Genomic DNA, 19,912 nt, shown 5'->3' on the forward strand with positions numbered 1-19,912 from the left:
CAGTAGGCGGGGGATACCGCAGTTGCCAGCCGATCGCAGGGCACACACAGACGAACAACCATCCGCGCTCACACTCATAGCTAGGGACAATTTAGAGTGTTTAATCAGCCTGCCATGCATGTTTTTGGAATGAGGGAGAAAACCGGAGGACCCGGAAAAAACCCACACAAGCATGGGGAGAACATGCAAACTCCACACCGGAGCTGGAATTGAACCCGGGACCTCCGCACTGTTAGGTCGACACGCTAACCACTGGACCTGCATGTAATGATGGGGGGTATCCTTGTGCTAACTTATTACATGCCTCAGTCAACATACACAAGCTCTGCGGGCACTCGCTTCAGTGAATCACAAAGTAGAAGCAAAACGATGAAGAAAAGAAAATGAGCAGTCGCGATGCTTGCTGGGAAGACAATGTCAGACGTGGGAAGAAGACGCAGATGCTGACTTCCTCACCAAGATGGGAAGAGTGCTTCACTGGTGGATATGAGGCGCGGCAAAATAGTGGATGCGGAGATTTGTATTAAGCTCATAACATGACCACTGATGAATAAGAAAAGAACAGTTCATGTTATCAGTGAGAGTCTGTGCTGGTTTTGGTTGTAAATTCCTTCTCACGTTTCATAGCTGGGAATCGCAACTGATTTTGGTCAGTCGCTGCCTGCATTAGTCTGAGCTTTACGCGCATATCCAGTACGAAAAGCATCTCCTCCGAGCATTCGAATCTGATTTGATTTGCTCAATCCACAGACTGATCTGGCCCAAGCCCTTCACCAGCCCCGTAGGAGTACCAAGTCAAGTGACTACACATGTCCTCACTCAATGACACACTGGCGACTCTTATTGATAATGCTTTGCACGCCAACCAACATATTACGGGAGCCAGAATGACACCAAACATATCATAGTCGGGAATGTAAATAAATAATGACGCAGAGCTGTTCTTTGAATCGTGGCATCCGGGAAAGATGTATTTCTTTCTGACTTCACTTTACAGTGTGCTATGCAGAACGGTGCAAATCTCATTTTGTTTTGATTTTCTCTTCCACTCATCCCTCCACCGGTTCATCTTGGCCATCTTTCCATCCCATTGAGTCGAGTTCAGATGACTAAATTGTCGTCATGGGCTGATGGATCATGTTATTACATTGTACTTTCCTGCACGCTGCCACTGTCGTCCATTTAAAAAAAAGTAACGTATCATTTCATGGCATCGTTTTCTTTTGTTTGTTTGTTTGTTTTTTTTGCTTCCTGTGTTGCACAGTCTCTGTACATTGGGGAACAAAGAAGAGCTGGGCTACAGAGAATTAGTGTATCGATTTGCTTGTTCCTCTCAAGCACGGCCATCTCTCTCTGCTTGAACATGATCTTACTTGAACCAAGACCAGAAATCGTGCACATAAATCAGAGTGCAACGTTAGGTTATGAGAGGTGAGGCTTTCGGAATAGCATGAACTTAAGTGGACGCAAAGCCCGATGGGGTGCTGAGAAGATGAGAACACAATTGTGTGAATGAAAGGCTCCATATCGTAACATAGTGGCGCATGTGTGTCATCCGCCACGCAAGTACATGTTATTATACTTAAGTAGGGGATGACACATGCTGGGCACTGTAATTTTGTTCGCATCGATGGCTTTTTCTTCTGTTGTTCAAAGAAATGAATGGGATTGATGGACTGTACGCCACCTCTAAAATGAGACGAATGAAAAAAGATGACATCTTTTGTTTACTGTTATTGAAGGCAACACAAATAATGCTGACCTTGTTGCGATTTGGATACAGATTATTTAACAGCCAATTACATGAAAGCAAGCACCATGTCTGAGGGGGTATGAGTAATACAGATTAATTAAAACACCAAAATAAGCGGTTTATAAATTCTTCAATCAAGCTGAGACTTCAACAAATCTCTCAGGAAAAGTGGCTTTTCCATCATGAAAAAAAAATTCGCCCCCCCCCCCAATCCTCCTTGCCTGCTTGGTGGTGACAGTGACCTGCCGTGATGCTTGGAGGAACAGCTGATCCACAGGGATTTGCATGCACATCACCAACTTGATAGATTATCTAGAGTTTAAAAAAATGCAAAACAAAAAGATTCCAAGACTGCCCGGGGGGGAGAACGTTTATGGTCGGCGTGGAAGAAGAAATGGCAGAATGGTGCAGGCCGACAGCAGAGACAACACGAAGGCCCGATCGCAAGTCGTGAGAGCGGAGATGCTGCCCAGCGCAACACGGTCAAACTCAAAGCAGATGAGCGACTTCAACACAAACGAGCCGCTGCTAAGAAGAGCCTCTGTCTCTGTGGCGGCAGTCAAACAGTAAAAGGAGAAATGGGCCCAAACAACTACACCAAGGATTCCCTACCACTGTGCTGTGGCTCATCACTCAACCAAACTCACTTTTTATTTATAGAGCTCTTTGACAACACCCATCGCTGAAACAAAGTGCTGTGCATAAATACAAATTGAACATAAATCACAAGACAATATGATGAAAAAAAAACAATAAAACAATGAAAACCAATAGCCACACGCGGGGAAAGTTAACAACAATAAAAACAAATGACATGAGCGCTTAAAATTTATATTAAAAAAAAAAATGTGTGCCATGCGAGCACATCAGAGACATTGCAGGCAGTTATCCAATTTCACCATGTTGGTTAAAAAACATTTATTTACTACAAATATGTATCTTTTTTCATCTACCTATGCTAGCGACATATGGTGACAGGCAGAACAATTAAAAGCATTTCCATGAGATGGCAGAAGGTCCGGTGAACCTCTGTAGTCAGCTATTCGTGTTCAAACAACAGAATAACGTCAAAAAGTGTTTCAACTCAAGAGAGCGAGCACTTGTTTCTGATTTGTGAGTGGAGCAACTGGGCCATCTGGCCTTTGCAACATGGCGGCGCCCAATAGACCAAGCTTCACTGCCCGCAAAAATTATCCTAGCACGTGACGTTCACACATTAAAAGAAGACTCCAACAGTAAGTTAGTGCTTTAGCTTGGGTGCCAGTGCAGCTGCATGCGAGCATACAGTAAGCGAATGTCATTTTTTTAAATGAAATACTCACAGATTTGAAGCACGTTTGGAATAAACTAAAGTCTGAGGAAATTTTCTGTAAGTGGCCCGAAGAAGTGATCACTGTGATATAAATCAGCACAATTTACTGGAAATCCTCCAGATTTTTATGGCAGCCGTAAAACATAAAATCCGTGTCCTATAAAATGACAAAAGTTGAGTCGGCTCACACCAGTTCCCAGTGGCTCACTTGCATCATGACATGCTGCATGAAGACAGCCACAGAGTTTCCCTCCTCATAATAATATGCTACCTCCATATATACCATTGAGTGCCACACTGCCCCTTTATTTATTCTTTGCCGTTTACATTGCAAGTGCAATAGTTTATGCTCTGCACAGCAGGTTTCAGATGGTGCCACTGAAATGGATCTATGTCCCTATCCTAAGTTGCTAAACTGAGAGCTTCTAAACAGCCTTTAATCGTCCTACGACAATAACCGTAATGTTCTGTTCTAATTATAGATGCTGCTTTACTGTAGAAACTGGATGCAATCTCCACAGCATGCCTATGACGAAGCCACTGGTAGCGACTGTACATCAAAATGTACTTGACACGCTAAATGAGCAGGCTAACTACAGCAGCCTCACATAAATAGTTAAGCGAAGAGGCTTCTGCGCATTTTCAATGGAGGCAGTACCCAGGATCAATCTCGGACTGTAAAACAGCATCAAGAGGGTTAGGCATCCAAATATTACCTTTTTTTTTTTTTTTTTAATTAAATGGCAGTAACTTCTCTTCAGTCGGATATCCTCCATGTGCGTCCATATCATGATCGAAGCATTTGCTATGGTAACATGCAAAAGGTGCAATGGGGAGCTGCAGGCTATGGAAAAGTATCTATTACATAAGAGATTAAACTCAAGGAATCCGTGGAATTTATCCAAGAACGCCAGCCAGTGATATTAATGACTTTTTTATGAGACACCTGACCGAGACCCCTATTTGTGCACGGTCTCACCGCTTGGTCGTTTATGCCTTTCCGATAGGCTTGTAAAATGGCACAAACACACAACTAAGGCAATGTCTGGTAGCACATGTTGCCACCAGACGTTGTTCTATTCACTTTGTGATGCGATCACTGAAAATAGACGAAAGGTGTCCTTCGGTGGCAAAGTACGACACGGACATGTGGTGTCCAATGAGAGCACTGACTCAGCGCCACCCGCTGCTTTGACTTGAGCTGCGCTGTGGCCTAATGGACTGACTGTTGCCATTCCTGCTGAGCTTCGTTACGACATACGGCACGGTTATGGGTCAGTGTGTTGGGTACAGTGGAATGTTTCCCCCCTTTTGTGTTTCATCCAGCCACGTGCCGCACATTCCCGCCTGACGCGCTCTACAGCAGGAAGACGCTTTGCAACTCGGCCTCACATAAACACACTCATCCCGCTTGGTTTTTAATGGAAGAATGTATGATGCACATCCTCCTTTCCTGTTGCTTCTCTGCCTGGTTTATGTGAGGGAGATCTCATTTTTCACTCACTCTGAGGAATGTGCGTGTCACACCTGTTGCTTTCGTGGGAGGAGCGGGGGCAGTGAAGCGTTCACTTATTAAATCAGAAGATGGATGGGAAGGAGCGATAAGAAGCTGGAGGAGAGAAGACCAAGTTCAAGAGAAGGCCTTTCCGTGTGTGTGCGTGTGTGTGTGCGTGCGCGCGTGTGTGAGACACTGACCTCTGACACGGACATAGCAGCAGCCACACTTAGTCAGGACTTTGCGAAACAAGTGTTGGCAGCCACAGCAGCCTCGGTGGTGGCGATGGCGATGGTGGCCCCCTTTCATGCTGTTGGACCATGAGCAGAGGTGGGCATGGTCTGCCGCTTGCGCTCCTTTCCCTCGCGCTCCTTGGAGGTTGCCCCCCCCCCCCTCCCCGCCCCCCTCAAAGTTCAAATCCCACCAAAAACAAAAAGCAGGTCCTTAGTTTACCACAGACAGTTCACGTCCACAGTCCACAAAAGAAGCCACGAAGGAATCCGGCGAGTCGGAGATTAACGGCCATGCAAAGATTCCGCTGAGCAGACTGTCCTGTCGTCTCGCTTAATCTTTTTACTTCATGTAGTGCGCTCGCCTCTGTGAACTGCCTGGTCAAATGACAGATTGCTTCAGCGGAGAGAGACAGAGGAGAAAGCCAGTGAGAGAGAGAGAGACAGAGGGGGGAAAGACAGAGTAAGGGGAGGGTTGAGGATGGAGGGTGGAGTCTGCAAGCTCTCCTCACTGGCTATTCCAGGATAAGGTTCCCACTCCCCTAATTTTCACTCTTCCTGTGCGACCCCCACCAACAAACCGCAAACACCGCCTCCACCTCCTCTTTCGCTCTCAGCTGTTTGGTTTTTTTCCTCTGCGCCTCACTTTTATGCCTCCTCCGTCTGCTCTCATCTACAGGGCTTCTTCTCTTTCCAAATGCAAGAGCCGGTGAAAAGTGCCTCGTCACGAGTTGATCCTGCAGAACGGCAACAGCCCCACTGACACGCAATATTGTGAACAGAGCAAAGCCATGTTCGGTTGTAGGTGTAATATACTGCAGTTGCCTTTGAAGTGACATGCAAGAATGCTTTGGCTCTACTGGAGGTGTGCCTGTCTTTCTGGGCAACGTTTGTGTTCGTACAAGGCCAAGAGTTCAACACAGCCAGCTTTTGTTTTCTCTTTGTAAATCCAGGGAGTGAGCACTGTGGTCTCGAATTTCACGATGTTGGCATTCTGTGTGTGTGTGTGTGTGTGTGTGTGTGTGTGTGTTACATTTGACCAGACAATTCATCTTCAAATTTGGTGACTCTGTAATGCGTTACGACACACAAACAAACCCAGATGATAATCCATGCACAAAGAAGAAAGAAGAAAGAAGCAAGCCACTTCTGATCTGCTTTCAAGGTGCAGTATGTGATGATGACACGCAATGCACAAGATTGACCTGCAACAGTTTTGTTTTTGCTCCCATTTTTATCATGGGCTTAAGTTAAAAAGCTAAAACATTTTTTATGCACACAAAATGCCCATTTTGTCTCAAATATTGTTCACAAATACTGTATGTTCGTGAGCACTTTTCCTTTGCCGATATGTGCCGTATCGCAGCATGATTATATTGCCTTTGGCTGCCCACAGTAAAAGTCCTCTTGAACATTTCAACAATCCCCCAAATGTCGCAAGCGGTGTTCAGAATCTACCCGTTTCCTGGAAGGGTTCGGGTTAAGGTCTGATCATGCAGTGCTGCACTCGACGCCATTGACCAAGAATTGGAGGTGTTGTGTCTGGCCGTCTGCAGGCAGTTCATGTCATTCCGCCGCTTTGTGATTGAGCAAATGAAGCTGAGGGTTTCCATTTTTAGATGCGTGCACTTGATTGTGACTCATCAAACTTTGCAAATGAGGTCAGCTCATTGAATTGCAAACAGTGATACAGCTGGCCTGACTACATAATCCACAAAATGATAGCAAGGCTGGTAATGACACTATGACACAGCAGGTGCTTAGAGACACAATCAATGGTTCGCTTCATGCGAAAGGAAAAAACGAAACATTTCATATGACGTGACTCAGAGTGCGATCTCATCTTCGCATCCTGCCGACAGGTGTGAGGTGTGCTGGCTTGATGCGTCAATGCGAGAGGTTCCCTTACTCTGGAGTTCACTGCAAAGTTATGTTTCATGTTCATTCCTTGTCTTCCATAAATACAACAAATGACCAAAAGTTGCAAAGTTGTTTTATCTTCAAAGGTTGTGAAGCGTTAGCGAAATGACTGATCATCACTTTTGGGCACCATTATGCAAGGTCCCAACACACAGTAACATAACAATGGAGGGATTGAGAAGAGATCTACAGAGACAAAATGGATGCAACAGAAGCGCAGCAGTAGATACACTTTGGTGGATGTGTTGAAGGGCACCGAGGTTGTACAATTTGCACATCCAACAATCATTTATGGAAATAGAGGATTCTTAAGTTGCACAATATTTCTGATTTTAACAGCCATGATGTCACAAGATAACTTCAGCATCCCTCATAAGACTTGAGCTCAGTGAGCACCTAAAGCTGAATATACTATAATTGTGAAATGCATCATGACTCAAAAATGAGATAGAGAAATTGGGATCTTCCTAATGTTGATGAAAAAAAAAACTCAACTGAATCGAGTTTTGGCCTAGTGGCGGAAACACACCGAGTCTTCTCCATACTACAACAAAAGCATAACTACACAAGTGCCGCATTTCCCAATCTTTACTAACCCGAAAACACAACAAAAATTATTCACCACACATCGCCTAAAAGGTTACCAAAATAGGTCCTGTTCAGGTTAATTCCGTACCTTCTGCCATCCAGAGGAAGAAAGTTTAATTGTTCTGAGAGATGCACAATGATGCATGATTTGTAGCAGATACATAATTCTGACCAATGAGGCGAAACTGGACCGTTTTCCACGGCACAACTCTTGTGTTTGTCAATGCGTCTTGGTGTTGTGTTTTTCCTTGAGTGAACCACATTGAGTTGTATGAAATGTGCTGTATAAATAAAGCTGCCTTGTCTTGCATGTGTGACTCAACGCACTGGAGACAAATTGCCCAGTGTGTTTTCACACACTCTGCCAAAAAAGGAGATTCAGATTCTGATAGAAATTATTAAGTCCAAAGCTCGTGAATCAAATAACCATTTATTCGAAACGGAATTTTGAGAAATCATGCAATGAAGAAGAAGCAAACCAGACCACAGTAGATCACTTCTGAAGCCGGGGAACCACACCGGGTTACCTCAACAAACAGATAGCCTGCCCTTCCTCCCTGCTTGCTGCTGTCTCCATATTTCTTAGTTTGTAATTTGCCAGAGGGAAGATTGAACAGTGCGGCGGAACGTCGCCACTTGTCTGATGCTGATATGGCTTCCAAAAACCGTGCGAGGAGCATAACAGCGCACGTTGACAGACAACTGACTCAATCACAGAGACGAAGAGTTTTCCAAAAGAAGCAAGCTGAAGCACAGACAGCCAGACAACCACTGGAGGTGAAAGTGGTGCATATGCTCAATGTTAGTCAACGCAAACTCTGCAGCACGGAGATTGCGCCGTTGTTTTTCTGAGACACATTCAATATTATTTGGATTTTTTTTTGAATGGTTGGGTGAAAAAAAAACTGGCAACACGTAATAGTACAAGACACTCAGTAGGGGGCGTTAGTACCTGTTGCGTAACAGACATCAATACTGTCTGGATGGTGTAGGGTTACTTGATCATCAGTGCTGCAACTAAAAGCGCTTTGTTTGCCCATGTAGGGGTCATGGCACACATTCAAAACACTTTTGACAAGGAACTCGTTTGCTATTAATTAAACAGCCTTATCAGTGATGAAGCATGATCAATCATCAGCGATGGCAATGGGGATACAAGCAAAAAAAAAAAAAAAACCTTGCAGAAATATGGGAAAAAATGTGCACGATCTTCCCCCAACTTCAGGGAGAGGAGAGGAGAGGAGGGCATTGCCACCCTTTTCGTCTCTCTGCTTTTATCTTTCTCCCTGACTCCCCCACATCTTCCCTTTCTGCACACCCCACACCACAGCACAGACGCACAACACTCAAGCCCACTACACGACACACAAATCAGGCTACGGTGCAAGCTTATTCGTGTGTCGGCTGTCTCTTTTGAACCTCCACGTCCCCATTCAAATTGGCTTTAAATGTTGCCCTTTCCATCAGGTTACGTAACGTTTATTGGCTCAGGGGACAGTAAATCGCATGCAAGAGGCGGACCCGGGAATGTGATTTAAAGACCCTCTACGGTCAATTCACAAATGAGTTTCGAAGTACATGAGACACGTAAAAGAAAACTGCTGAAAATACACTGAGAACTACAGTATGTACCACACAATTGTGGCGCAAGGGCCTTCATTGTTCCAGCTCATTTTCTTTGAAGGGGTGGGTGGCAAAAATGGGGCCCCAACTGTGACGGGCGTCTGATGTGAGTCCAACCCCCTGCTCCCCTACCTTCCCCACTATTTAAGAACGGAGTGCCTTCTTTTACCCACAGTTGCTATCCTGTGTAATTGTGATGGCGTGTCAAACTGACAAGAGATTTATTTTCACTTCACAGGGACTTAAAAGAATGAAAATCATCTCAATGCACCGGTCTCTTCACCACATTTTGTGCCCTTGTTTCCACCGTCTTGTACGAAATGCTGCTTGATTGAATAAACCCAAATGTGCACAGAGTCAGGTCGGTAGATACGCACGCAGTTGCTTGTCCATAGCGTCGTTCTCCAACCCGCCCTCCTCCCCCTTCGCTGACATTAGCCTCGCCTCAGTCCATCAGCCAGCTGAAATCCTGCCAAAATATGCGCACTTTGATTTTTTTCCCGTCTCCTACTCCCGTGCCTATTTCTACTTCAGCTCCCTTTTTTCTCTTCCTTCATCACTAAGCTGAGAGCCAATTAAGGAGAACCGGCATCCTGGACATGCCGACATGAGGGGGAGGTTTTAGGCTTTTGGCCGACATCCCATCCGCAAGCAGGAGCCACTGTCATGTTTCAATCTCTGCTGTCCTGAAGGTCTGTGCGGCTTGCACTTTCTGCCCAATTACAGCAGCCGCAGATGGAGGCGTGCAGCAAGAAGTGAGTTGGGTGTGCTGCACGTCACTACTTCAACGCTGCCACACAGGGGCACATCTGCACTTCACAGACATGAACCACCTGCAGTGTTCTGGGCCTCAAAACATCAGAGTCTGGAAAATAATACTATAAAAAATTCCATGAATAATACACACCTGTGTATAATACGAGCCCCGGAAAGCAACCTTTTTTTTTCCCCTCTCTCCCTCTGCACCTGTGTATAATGTGGTACGCTGATTTACTGATATCTATCATCATCGTCTGGTCGCATTTGTGTAAGTGTATGTTTTTAATGCTCCCATAACACAGTTTGACGATACAGTATAAAACATTGAAAGTTGCCCTCTTTTTGACGGTTTTGGTCAAGCTCCTCCACTTGCACCTCTGCTGTTTTGAAGACAGCATCAGCCAGGATGGTTTCAGCAAGTGAACGTTCTTTCCAGATGCCGTTGTGTCGTTAAAGTCGGTAGCACGTAGCAACAGTTTGCTTTTTCAATTCATCATGAGCGCATACATACAAGTGCATGAGCCAAAACGGTTTGACCTCGGGCCCTTCCAATGCAATGCGATGCGGCTTCAGGTTAATCTCTGCCCATGTAAGGTCACATGCACAGTGCATTCTCAGGGGCCTCTGGGATCAGTACGCTCCCACCCTCTAGCAAAACTTGATATGAAGGATTTCATGCAAATTCTGCTCACATAACCTCACATTTATTTGACTGTCTTGAAAGATCATGTTGGATGGATGCTGACAGATGTTGAAAGCAGCCACACTAAGTAAGACTAGGACAACGCCTCTCAATGTGCTGCTATTAAAATCTTGATTTGATAGATTTTTTTTTTCCATTAGGACTTTCAATTACAAGTCATGCAGCGACACTGCACTAGTGTATTGCTGCAGAAAACACCCACAAACGACTTTTGAGCTAATGCTGGCTGGTGTTGAAGTAAGTCAGTGCTGGTGTCTTTTCCATCTGACTTTGAAATGTCCCATTTTGATGGCAGTCCTTAATATGCCTTGTGCCAACCTGAATGCCCTGGGCTCTATTTTTGTAGACACCGCCATTTGCGCAGCGGCACTAATGCCGGTGGACCCTGATATTCGTATCAGTGGGGGGCATATTTGATAGTATATTTGTTTTCTCGTGTGTGATGTCACGTCAGCTAGCAAATTATTTTGACTTGTACACCACTAATTAGATGGATGGACAGATGGAAATAAATAGATGGATGGATGGATGGATGGATGGATAGATGTGAGTGCGATTTGTTTGTACCGAGTAATATAATGGCTGAATACAGTGTTTGATGGCAACTCATAGAGATTTTTGGTGTGAGCTTTATGATCCTTCTGCCTTAACACTGAGTCACATCAAAAATACTGATGGGATTTGAAGGAAATATAATCAGGAGTTCTGTGCATTGGACAGAATCACAGGTTTAAAACAGCATCCCTAAAGAAATTACCAGAGGTAAAATAGAAGTAGGGATTCATGTTATTTGGGAGAGAAAGGCAAAAGGGAAAAGTGAGAGCAGAATGGAACCGACACGCTGACCTCAGCGTGACAAAGCACATCAGAGTGCAATCACACGTCCACAGTGTCTCCATTGAAGTTTGATGGCCTTGCAATACATGAGCACACTAAATAACCCATGGACAAGCGACCAAGCTCAAAGGAAATCCAAATTTCATGAAGAAAAAAACATGTGAATTATTTTTGCTGCTAACAGAAGTAGTGTGTAGAGTAAATAAATACATAAAATCAGCTGAGTGATGGCTCGTACCTTGAAAAACAAAAAGTCAAGTTACTTGATTATGATGGCACCACTGTATTTTAGAACTAACTTTCCACTGTAGGCAGCCTTTGGCCCCGGCAATTTGGAGGATACAAGCGGCCGAAATGAGTTTTGTCTGGGCTCTCCCTTAGAGATAAGATGAGAAGCTCGATCATCCGGGAGTGGCTCAGAGTCGAGCCGCTTCTCCTCCACATCGAGAGGAGCCAGATGAGGTGGCTCGGGCATCTGATTAGGATACTTCCTGAACGCCTCCCTGGTGAGGTCTTCCAGGCATGTCCCACCGGCAGGAGACCCAGGACACGCTGGAGAGACTATGTCTCTGGGAACGCCTCGGGATCCCCCGGGAAGAGCTAGAAGTGGCTAGGCAGAGGGAAGTCTGGGCTTCCCTGCTAAAGCTGCTGCCCCCGCAACCCGACCCCGGATAAGTGCTAGAAAATAGATGGATGGATGGAATTTGGAGGATTTCATGGGAAAAGCAATAGACTGTAATTGGAAGAAAACTTTTGTTGTCATAAATATTGTGACTAGTTTATGCACTATTTTTTTCAGAAGGTATGCTTGTGAAGTGTGTTGCAGTCTGGTATATATTGGCTGAAACATTTTTTGGACAATTTCACCCTTAATTCTTGTAATAATACATGACACTGGAAGCTGTCAAGCGAACAGCTCTGAGCTACTCAAAGTCTACCTCCTGTTGTTGTGGTCTGGACGTCTTCCTGCCTTGTCCTTCACTCATTTTCCATCCAATTTCCTGTCCGGAGGAAATTTGGCTGATATGCATAAACACTCAAGCAGAGGCAGAGGTCCGGAAGTGGAAAAAAAAAAACTGTTTCCTTTTTGGTCACCTTGATTCTATGTGGCATTGTGTATGTGATTTTAAATTTCTTTTCTTGTTGTTGTTTTTTCTCTTTTTATAAGCACAACGTATCCAAGTCAGGCCATCGTTCGAGATAAGCATCACTGACAGCCTCAAGCGCTGCCTCTCTTGCACCTCTTTGCTACACCAAGCACTTATTTCCGTAACATTTAGCGGCCCACTCGTATGGTCCTCACCACCACAAGTCACAAAATTGCATATACACACACACCACCCAATCCAAACTCAGATCCAGCGACAAAGCTGCTTTTGTTCCACTGCACTCAAGGAAAAAGGAATGGCACGCACATGACGTGCATGAATAAGTGCAACCAACAGGCAAAGGACAACTTAGACATGCAACTGGTTTTGTGGGCATGTCAAATTACCACTGACAGAGCTGGTGCCAATAAACATGCAGACTTTCAGTGCAGTGATGTCATTGTAATTGTTTTTGTGAAATTCCTGATGCAAGTGCAAAATGAGTAGTGTTAGTTCCCAAACATAATTCTTTTGGCAGTTTCAATACTTGTAATTTTTTTTAAGGGGAGCAAGTATCGTTTTGCATGGAAAATGCTTCTTGGCAGTTTCACCTTACTTTTTTCAAGAAAATACGTGGGGGGGGGGCCCTTGAACCATGCCCCCCCCCCCTCCAAATCTTTACCCACTGAAATGAATGCAAATAATGTTAATCCGCACCAGCCTTCCCCTAAAAATGTTTGCAATGTGTTCTTAATAAGGGAAATAACACTCAGTAAATCGTTGATCGTGAGCGGCTCCTTATGGCGTGTGCGCCTTGGCCACCTTTGGGCAGTACAATGCAGACTAGCTGAGATACACTACAATGAGACATTCACAACAAAGCCCGTTAAGCTGCATTAATATTAGTCTTTTTTTTTGCAGAGGATTTTTTTAAATTCTTGTGATATTGTCTGTCCACTGTTTAACTCCAAATATTGAGTGCTGAAAGTGTACAACACTGCAACACGGTGTTATTCATGAGCCTGACCGTGGAGCTTATTTTGTTAGCATTAAGCTAAGCGGTCGTGTCATGTTCACAACACGTAATTCTCTTAGTTTTATGTTTAGTTTGACGATAAAGCTGTGAGTGGCTTCAAACAGCATGAAGCCTCTCTTTTGAACCATTGTTTCCTCTCTTCCAAACTGCTGCTTGTCGTGACGTGAGATGAGTTGAGTTTATTGTCACCATACAGTGCTCATATATCAATTTCTATGCTTGCAAGTCAACGTAAGTAAACGAACCCAACAACAGCTCTCAATGTGTAGCTGTCATCTAATTCCTTTCTATTTAATTTGTGGGCCCATGAAAGAAAACACAAAGTAAAAACCAAGAAAACTACAATGAAGATAACAATCACTTGCCAGCACAACTTTGATCGGTCCCCATTATAAGTTGTATGATTCACGCAAGTAATTGTACACACACTGAGTGACACGACGACCAATCAGCGGTGTTTCGGTGATTGGAATGACTCATCTGTAGAAAGCAGCCCATGATGTTACAGCCAGTGATGATTTTCAATGCCACCGCGTTTGTCCAAAGTGGACACAAGACACTGTCGGATCATCAACATTTCACTGCACCATCATCAGAAATTCTCAAGTGCAACTCAGGTTTGTTTAGATCATGGGTGCCCATTCTGTCGATCCTGATCGACCAGTAGATCAGGGACTGGTCCCAAATCGATCCGAGGGGTGTAGAAGAAAAAAAAAAGTGTCTCTGTGCATGTTAGTAATATATTTTTTGTGTTAATGCACACTGCACCCTAATCATTCTATTAGTCTCATTTTCACAAAAAATAAACTAAAATAAAGCGGGTCATCTTTAACCTACAGTGGCGTGTGACTGCGTCACCAGACGTTGTTAGCGCTCAGCAGTCTGCAATTGCAGAGTGTGATCAGAGTTGCTGCGCTACATCTTTTATCGTTAATTATTCTCATTCAGAGTTTGGTTTGTACAATTCACTGAGGGGAAGGGCAAAGAATGGGAATCTGGAGGGCCGAGAGAAGCATTTTAAAATGGTACGCATGAGCCAGGAGATCGTTAACAGGCTGCAAAAGTGCGTCGCATGCCTCAGCGTCAGGCTGTTGCTCATCATGGCATGCGTGTGTACGTGCGTGTGTACGTGCGTGCGTGCGTGCGTGCGTGCGTATGCGCGCGTGTGTGGTAACAGGTCGATGCCGGGAGGTTGGTTGATCGAAAAGTAGATCTTCGGTCAAAAAAGTTTGGGCACCCCTGGTTTAGATCAAGGTAATTATAGCAAATGAAAACTAATTAAATAACTAAAAATTAAAATTGAAAACAAAACATTTTTGTTACCAACACAAAATAAAAATGACAACTAATTGAAACTACATCTTGCATTTATAAAACTAAAATTAACTTCAATTACAAGTAAAAATGTCCTTTGTTTTCATTTTTGTCAATTCCTATCATACATGAGCTTTCAGGATTCATTTTAAAAGTATTTAATTTAGTATTACTGTACATCCTTAGCTACTTAAGAAGGACGGTTTGTTGTTTGAGAATAATAATTTAATTTACTTTATTATGCAATACTTCATGACCTTCTTTTAATCATGCACTAGAAAAATACTGCCTACATTAAAAAACTAAAACCAATTGAACTAATACTAAAACCAATACTAAAACTAATAAGGATTTAACTAAAATACGCATTTAAAATATAAATAAATAGAATATAAACTGCTCGAAAAACTAATTAAATCTAATTGCTTTTTTAAAATCAAAACGATATAAAAACTAACTAGAGTATAATGAAAAACCCCAAACGATAAATTTGCTGAGTTAGATCCAAAATTCAAAAATGACCAAATCAAGCTCCCCTGACACAGCCGAAACCTGAGCAAAATAATGTTTCAGCCGAGCCGACTGCAGCTCAAAAGTGCCGCTCGAGTGATTGAGTGGGTGCACCAGGCATTTCACAGCCTTGACATGTCACATAAAGACTCAAAGCTGAGCTCAAAGGTTTTGATAGCTGTGACCGGTTAGGTGAGGGCCAATGTTTGAACATGTATTGTGACTTGGGAGGCTTCCGTCATGGTCAGGGGAGCTTTCAGGTCCAACCTGTTCCTTCTCTGGGCCGCTCCCAGTCCTGTCCCTCGGTCTCCCACTGGCCTTGGACTGGCCCCCTTTCCTCTTGGCTTGATGGGAGGTCCGCCTCAACGTCCTCCACGAGCTGCACACACAGATGCCTTTGTCAGACCGGGTCCTGCTCTCCTGGAGAAAGTCTTGCCAAGAGTGCCGAGTGATTATGGTCACATAACCACAAAAATCTAACACTTGCGCTTGTATTTTTCCATAATGTCCTGGATGGCTTTCCTCTTTTCCTCCATTTGTCCGTGAGCAACAATTCAGTGGAAATTGTTAAGGGCCACCCTTTACCCTCGTCATCCAGCCAAGGTTTCAGTCTTGAAAACTTAGCAGGCGCAGAACTCAGTGTTGTGTATTGTTGGTTCCTGTCAGATCGGGTTTCAATACAATACTAAAATAACCATTGTTCCATGAAAAAATATAGACTGTATATTGTTGAGGGAAATTTAACAGCAGACAGTCTGTAGTAACATAATGCCAGATACTTTGAATCAGGTGTGTTGGAGGAGGGAGACATCAAAAACTGGCAGGATAGGGGGTGTGGAGGATTGGACTTGCATGGGATGGATGCTTGCTTGTCGATATGTGCCCTTTGACTGGCTGGCTACCGGTTCAGGGTGCATCTACTTTTCCTTTCACCTAAAGTCGGCCAAGGATGGCTCCAGCTTCCTTGTGGCCCAGATGAGAGCAAACGCCATAGAAAATGGATGTACAAATGTCATTTCATGCCATAAAACCCTGATTACTAGAGAAAGGTCACGATAATAAAATGATATCGTTCCAGGTATTTTATTCCGTTTATGCATCCCGTGACAAATCAGTCAAACACACAAATGGGGCAGGAACATATCCACTCATCACCTGTCAATTGAAGCACATGTTTGTGGAGAAACCAAAGTGCCAGCAGAAACGTCAAGATGTCAAACGCACGCTCCAGCACAAGTTTGCGACTCACCCACGGTTGATTGGGCAGTGCCACTGAAGTGAGCATGTCAGCTATGGCTCCCAACATCTGGTCAGTGCGTCCCTGATTCTTCTGAAGCGGCTTCATTCTGGTGTGCTGTTTGTCCTGCAGCTTCTGTATTTATTTTTTTGTTGTTTTTTTGATGACTGCAGCCTGTGTGCACCAGACTTCATGCGAATGATTGGTTCTGGCTGAGGATCAGGCGACGTGCACTTGCGCAGAAGCTCCTTGTCGATCCACTATGCATATGTGCGATGCGAGCCCAAGCACAGCTTCTCCTGAAAAGCACCTGAGCAAACACGCATACACGATTTATTTGGGCCTCCTTGCTCTCCCTTCATTTGCGTGCGTAGCCTCTTGTCAAGTTTGCCGTCCCGTCCTGTCCTTCTCTTAAAGTCCAACTGGTGAGCGGAGACTCATCACTCTCCCTGGAATCTTCCTGGCTAGTTCTTCATTGGCTGCACAAGATCACCACTCCTAACTCCCCCCTAACTCTCCTCCCTTCATCTTCCATTATTTTTTTCCGCTGCTTGTGTGCATGAGGTGAATTCCTCGCTATTTGTGCGGCATGTCTTCTTGCCTTTCTTTGGAGAGTACCTCCACTTCTTCTGTCCCTCTCCACAAAAGTTTCAGCCAGTGACACAAAGTGTATAAAGTCTTAAGCGGCCGGGGCAGCCCCAAATAAGGTATCCACACACAGCCCCTGAAGCCCATCTATTTATGATACTAGCATCAATTGTTCCAAGATCTGCTACTCAAGTCAACTTGAAATGTTCACTAGTTAAGTGTTGACGATCAACTCACAATTTATTGATGCAACTCAATTTTTTCAAAAACAAGCAAAAGTTGAGTGAAGACAATGCGTTTAGAGGTGCTCTGGAAATCATTTTGTCTGTTTGAAAGCTCATGACGTCTTTATTTGTAGTGATGTAATGAGTCAGTCCTCACGGTCATTATTCCAACAATGAGAGTCCATGAAGAACAAAGTTACTCAAGTCTCACTACTGTTACCAATAAAGTGTTCTTTCCAAAGAAGGCTGTACATTACACAATAAATCCTTTGGAAATGATGAGTTGCATATTTCTGAATAGAAATATTTTCTGGGGGGGGGGGGGGGGGGATACTGTATATCTATGTGTGTGTGTGTATATACATCTTTTAAGTAGCATATACAGTACATCTCCAAAAATGTACCTGGATCCAGGTGATTTTATTTTTGCAACCACAAAATAAATTGAGTTATTAAATAAAAATATTTAAGTTCTTGAAAATCCTGCAAGAAATTGTGCATTGGGATTTTTCTACTCATAGTCATGTAAAAAGTTAATTCCAGCCACAAAGCTCTCCACAAACATGTTCCATTGAGCCACATAGACCTTATGATATGCAGTTAAATTATCAGTCTTTTTTCTCCTGTTTTTTAGATAGTAAGTGTTTTATTTCTCGATGGAGCTTGGACGGCATGTTGAAGTGGGTGTTTTTTCGGTCAGCACAAAGAGTTACTGAAAGGGTCAACTTTTTTCTTTTTTTTTTTTTTAACCAGAGCTTGTTCTGCTGTCCTGTAGCTATTGTTCTGCATTTTTCAGAAATGTTCCCTCGTCTGTCACAGGTCAAGTTATTCTTGTCCCGTCCGAGCCTCTGGGACATCCCACAGATGAGACATGACAAATGGTAGCATCTCCCAAAGTGTCAGTCTCAAATGGAGTCAAATAACTAGACCTAAGCACATCTTTCATTCTTTAGGCTGTTGACGTAAAACGATGTGATCCGCACTAGAACAGATCAAGTTGCTGCACAGGCCCCAAATTGCTGCTTTCTTCCAAGTGGTATAATCGTGTGTCCTTGAGCCAAGCACAAACATCGACTTCACAGACTAATAACTTTCTCTTGATGAATACAGTCGGTTCTTTGCCCTTGCTGACTAACCCCCATCCCGTTGATTCCAATAGCAGACTGAGATTCTTTTACATGGAAAAGTCTGAGTTTTAGTGCTGGTAGCTGCCCTGGACAAAGTGCCAACAGTCTAATATTAGCGGAGCACATGGCCGTACACAGAATCACTCACCGAGCAGGCTAAATTTAGTGCTGTGTTTCCCAACGTCTTCTTTTCTCACACTGACCTCTGCTGGGTGGATTCGTGCCTGGTGGGGTTGGGGGGGAATTGAACTTCAGAAACTAGTGTCCAAGGGAGGGGTCCAAATATGGCTGGTACTAGAACAAGCGTCACGTTAAAAGTTCATCAATAAAGGGTGCCCGTGTGTGTGCGCGGGCGTGCATCTGCGTGTGAGTGTGTGTGTGTGTGTGCGTGCGTGTGTGTGTGCGCGTGCGTGTGTGTGTGTGCGTGTGCGTGTGTGTGTGTGCGTGTGTGTACGTGCGTGCGTGCGTGCGTGCGTGTGCGTGTGTGTATGTTAGTGTATGTAAATGTTTGTGTCAGGCTACTACTCCCCTGTGTTCAAAAGTGATATTGCATATATTTTCTCCACTCAATCGCAAATCGTGAATATTTTGAGTTGGTTATCATGAGCAAATTAAATAATGATTGGAGCAGATCCAAACCTGCTAAAAGGTATCAAGGTCTTCATGCATGACATGCTGCCAGTGCAGTCCTGATTCGCTTTTCAGAAATTAGCTTGCAGCAAAGTTGTGTTCAGTCACTTATTTGTTTTGTTCTGTTTATTTTGTCTCATATGTGATGCATAAGTTTGTAAGGGGGGTCAACTAATTTGTGCATACTTTTTAAAGAAGTTATTGTTCCAAGTTATCAAAACAGGTTTTTTATATGATGAACAGTAAAAACATAATAATTATTTTTGTACTTAAATAGGGACACTGGGGCGTGTCACACGGTTAAGTTGTCACGTTGCAATTTTCATCCCCACCAGAGAGGGCAACTAAAAAACGAAATACTGTCCTGATGTTCTTCCTTTTTATGTTCAGGAGTCGTGTCGGTTCTGTTAAAAGTTACATTGTTGGCAATAATGTTGTCCTTTTTTTTTTTTTAAATGAGTTGCAAAATGCAGCATGATATCTTACGCTATACACCATGACAACATGTGCAACATGCCATATGTTCGCACTCTATTTGATTACTTGTAACTAGTTGTTACTTGTAACATGAATGCGTACCTGAGACTTTGATCTTTCATTTGCTACACATTTTTTTTGTATATGCTGTATTGATTCCAAGAAATATCTCAAAGGGTAAAAAGTGTGACATCAAGTCCCGCTCTCCCTACATTCCAGAAGCTGTACTCTTTCATCTTTTACGTACAGAAAACCAATTAATACTTCTACTTTTACTACGGTAGTCTTTTTTATCCACCTATGTGTACTTACTTGTATTTAAGTACAAGGTATGAGTACTTTTGCCACCTCTGCCGATGGTACGCTATGTAAGTCTAAACATTTATTGAAGCACAGCAGATAAGCATGAGTCACTGACAAGTGGAGCATTTCAATGTTTGATCTCAGGGAGGCAGACTTGA

The 19,912-nt window shown here is 43.7% G+C and overlaps 1 protein-coding gene across 2 annotated transcripts in view; it reads right to left on the minus strand.

The window, feature by feature from the left end:
* arhgef25a (Rho guanine nucleotide exchange factor (GEF) 25a) overlaps positions 1–5,194 on the minus strand; it is a 34,979-nt gene extending 29,785 nt beyond the window's left edge. For both annotated transcript variants that reach the window (XM_086121510.1, XM_086121499.1), the window contains exon 1: positions 4,761–5,194. In XM_086121510.1, coding sequence (XP_085977636.1) covers positions 4,761–4,869 — 109 coding nt within the window. In that variant the 5' untranslated portion in view covers positions 4,870–5,194. The remainder of the gene's footprint in view (positions 1–4,760) is intronic.
* Between the last annotated feature and the right edge of the window lie 14,718 nt (positions 5,195–19,912).

Source organism: Hippocampus guttulatus, chromosome 1 (assembly GCF_054856545.1).
Source record: "Hippocampus guttulatus isolate MCC_2025c chromosome 1, RoL_Hgut_1.0, whole genome shotgun sequence".
NCBI lineage: Eukaryota > Metazoa > Chordata > Actinopteri > Syngnathiformes > Syngnathidae > Hippocampus > Hippocampus guttulatus.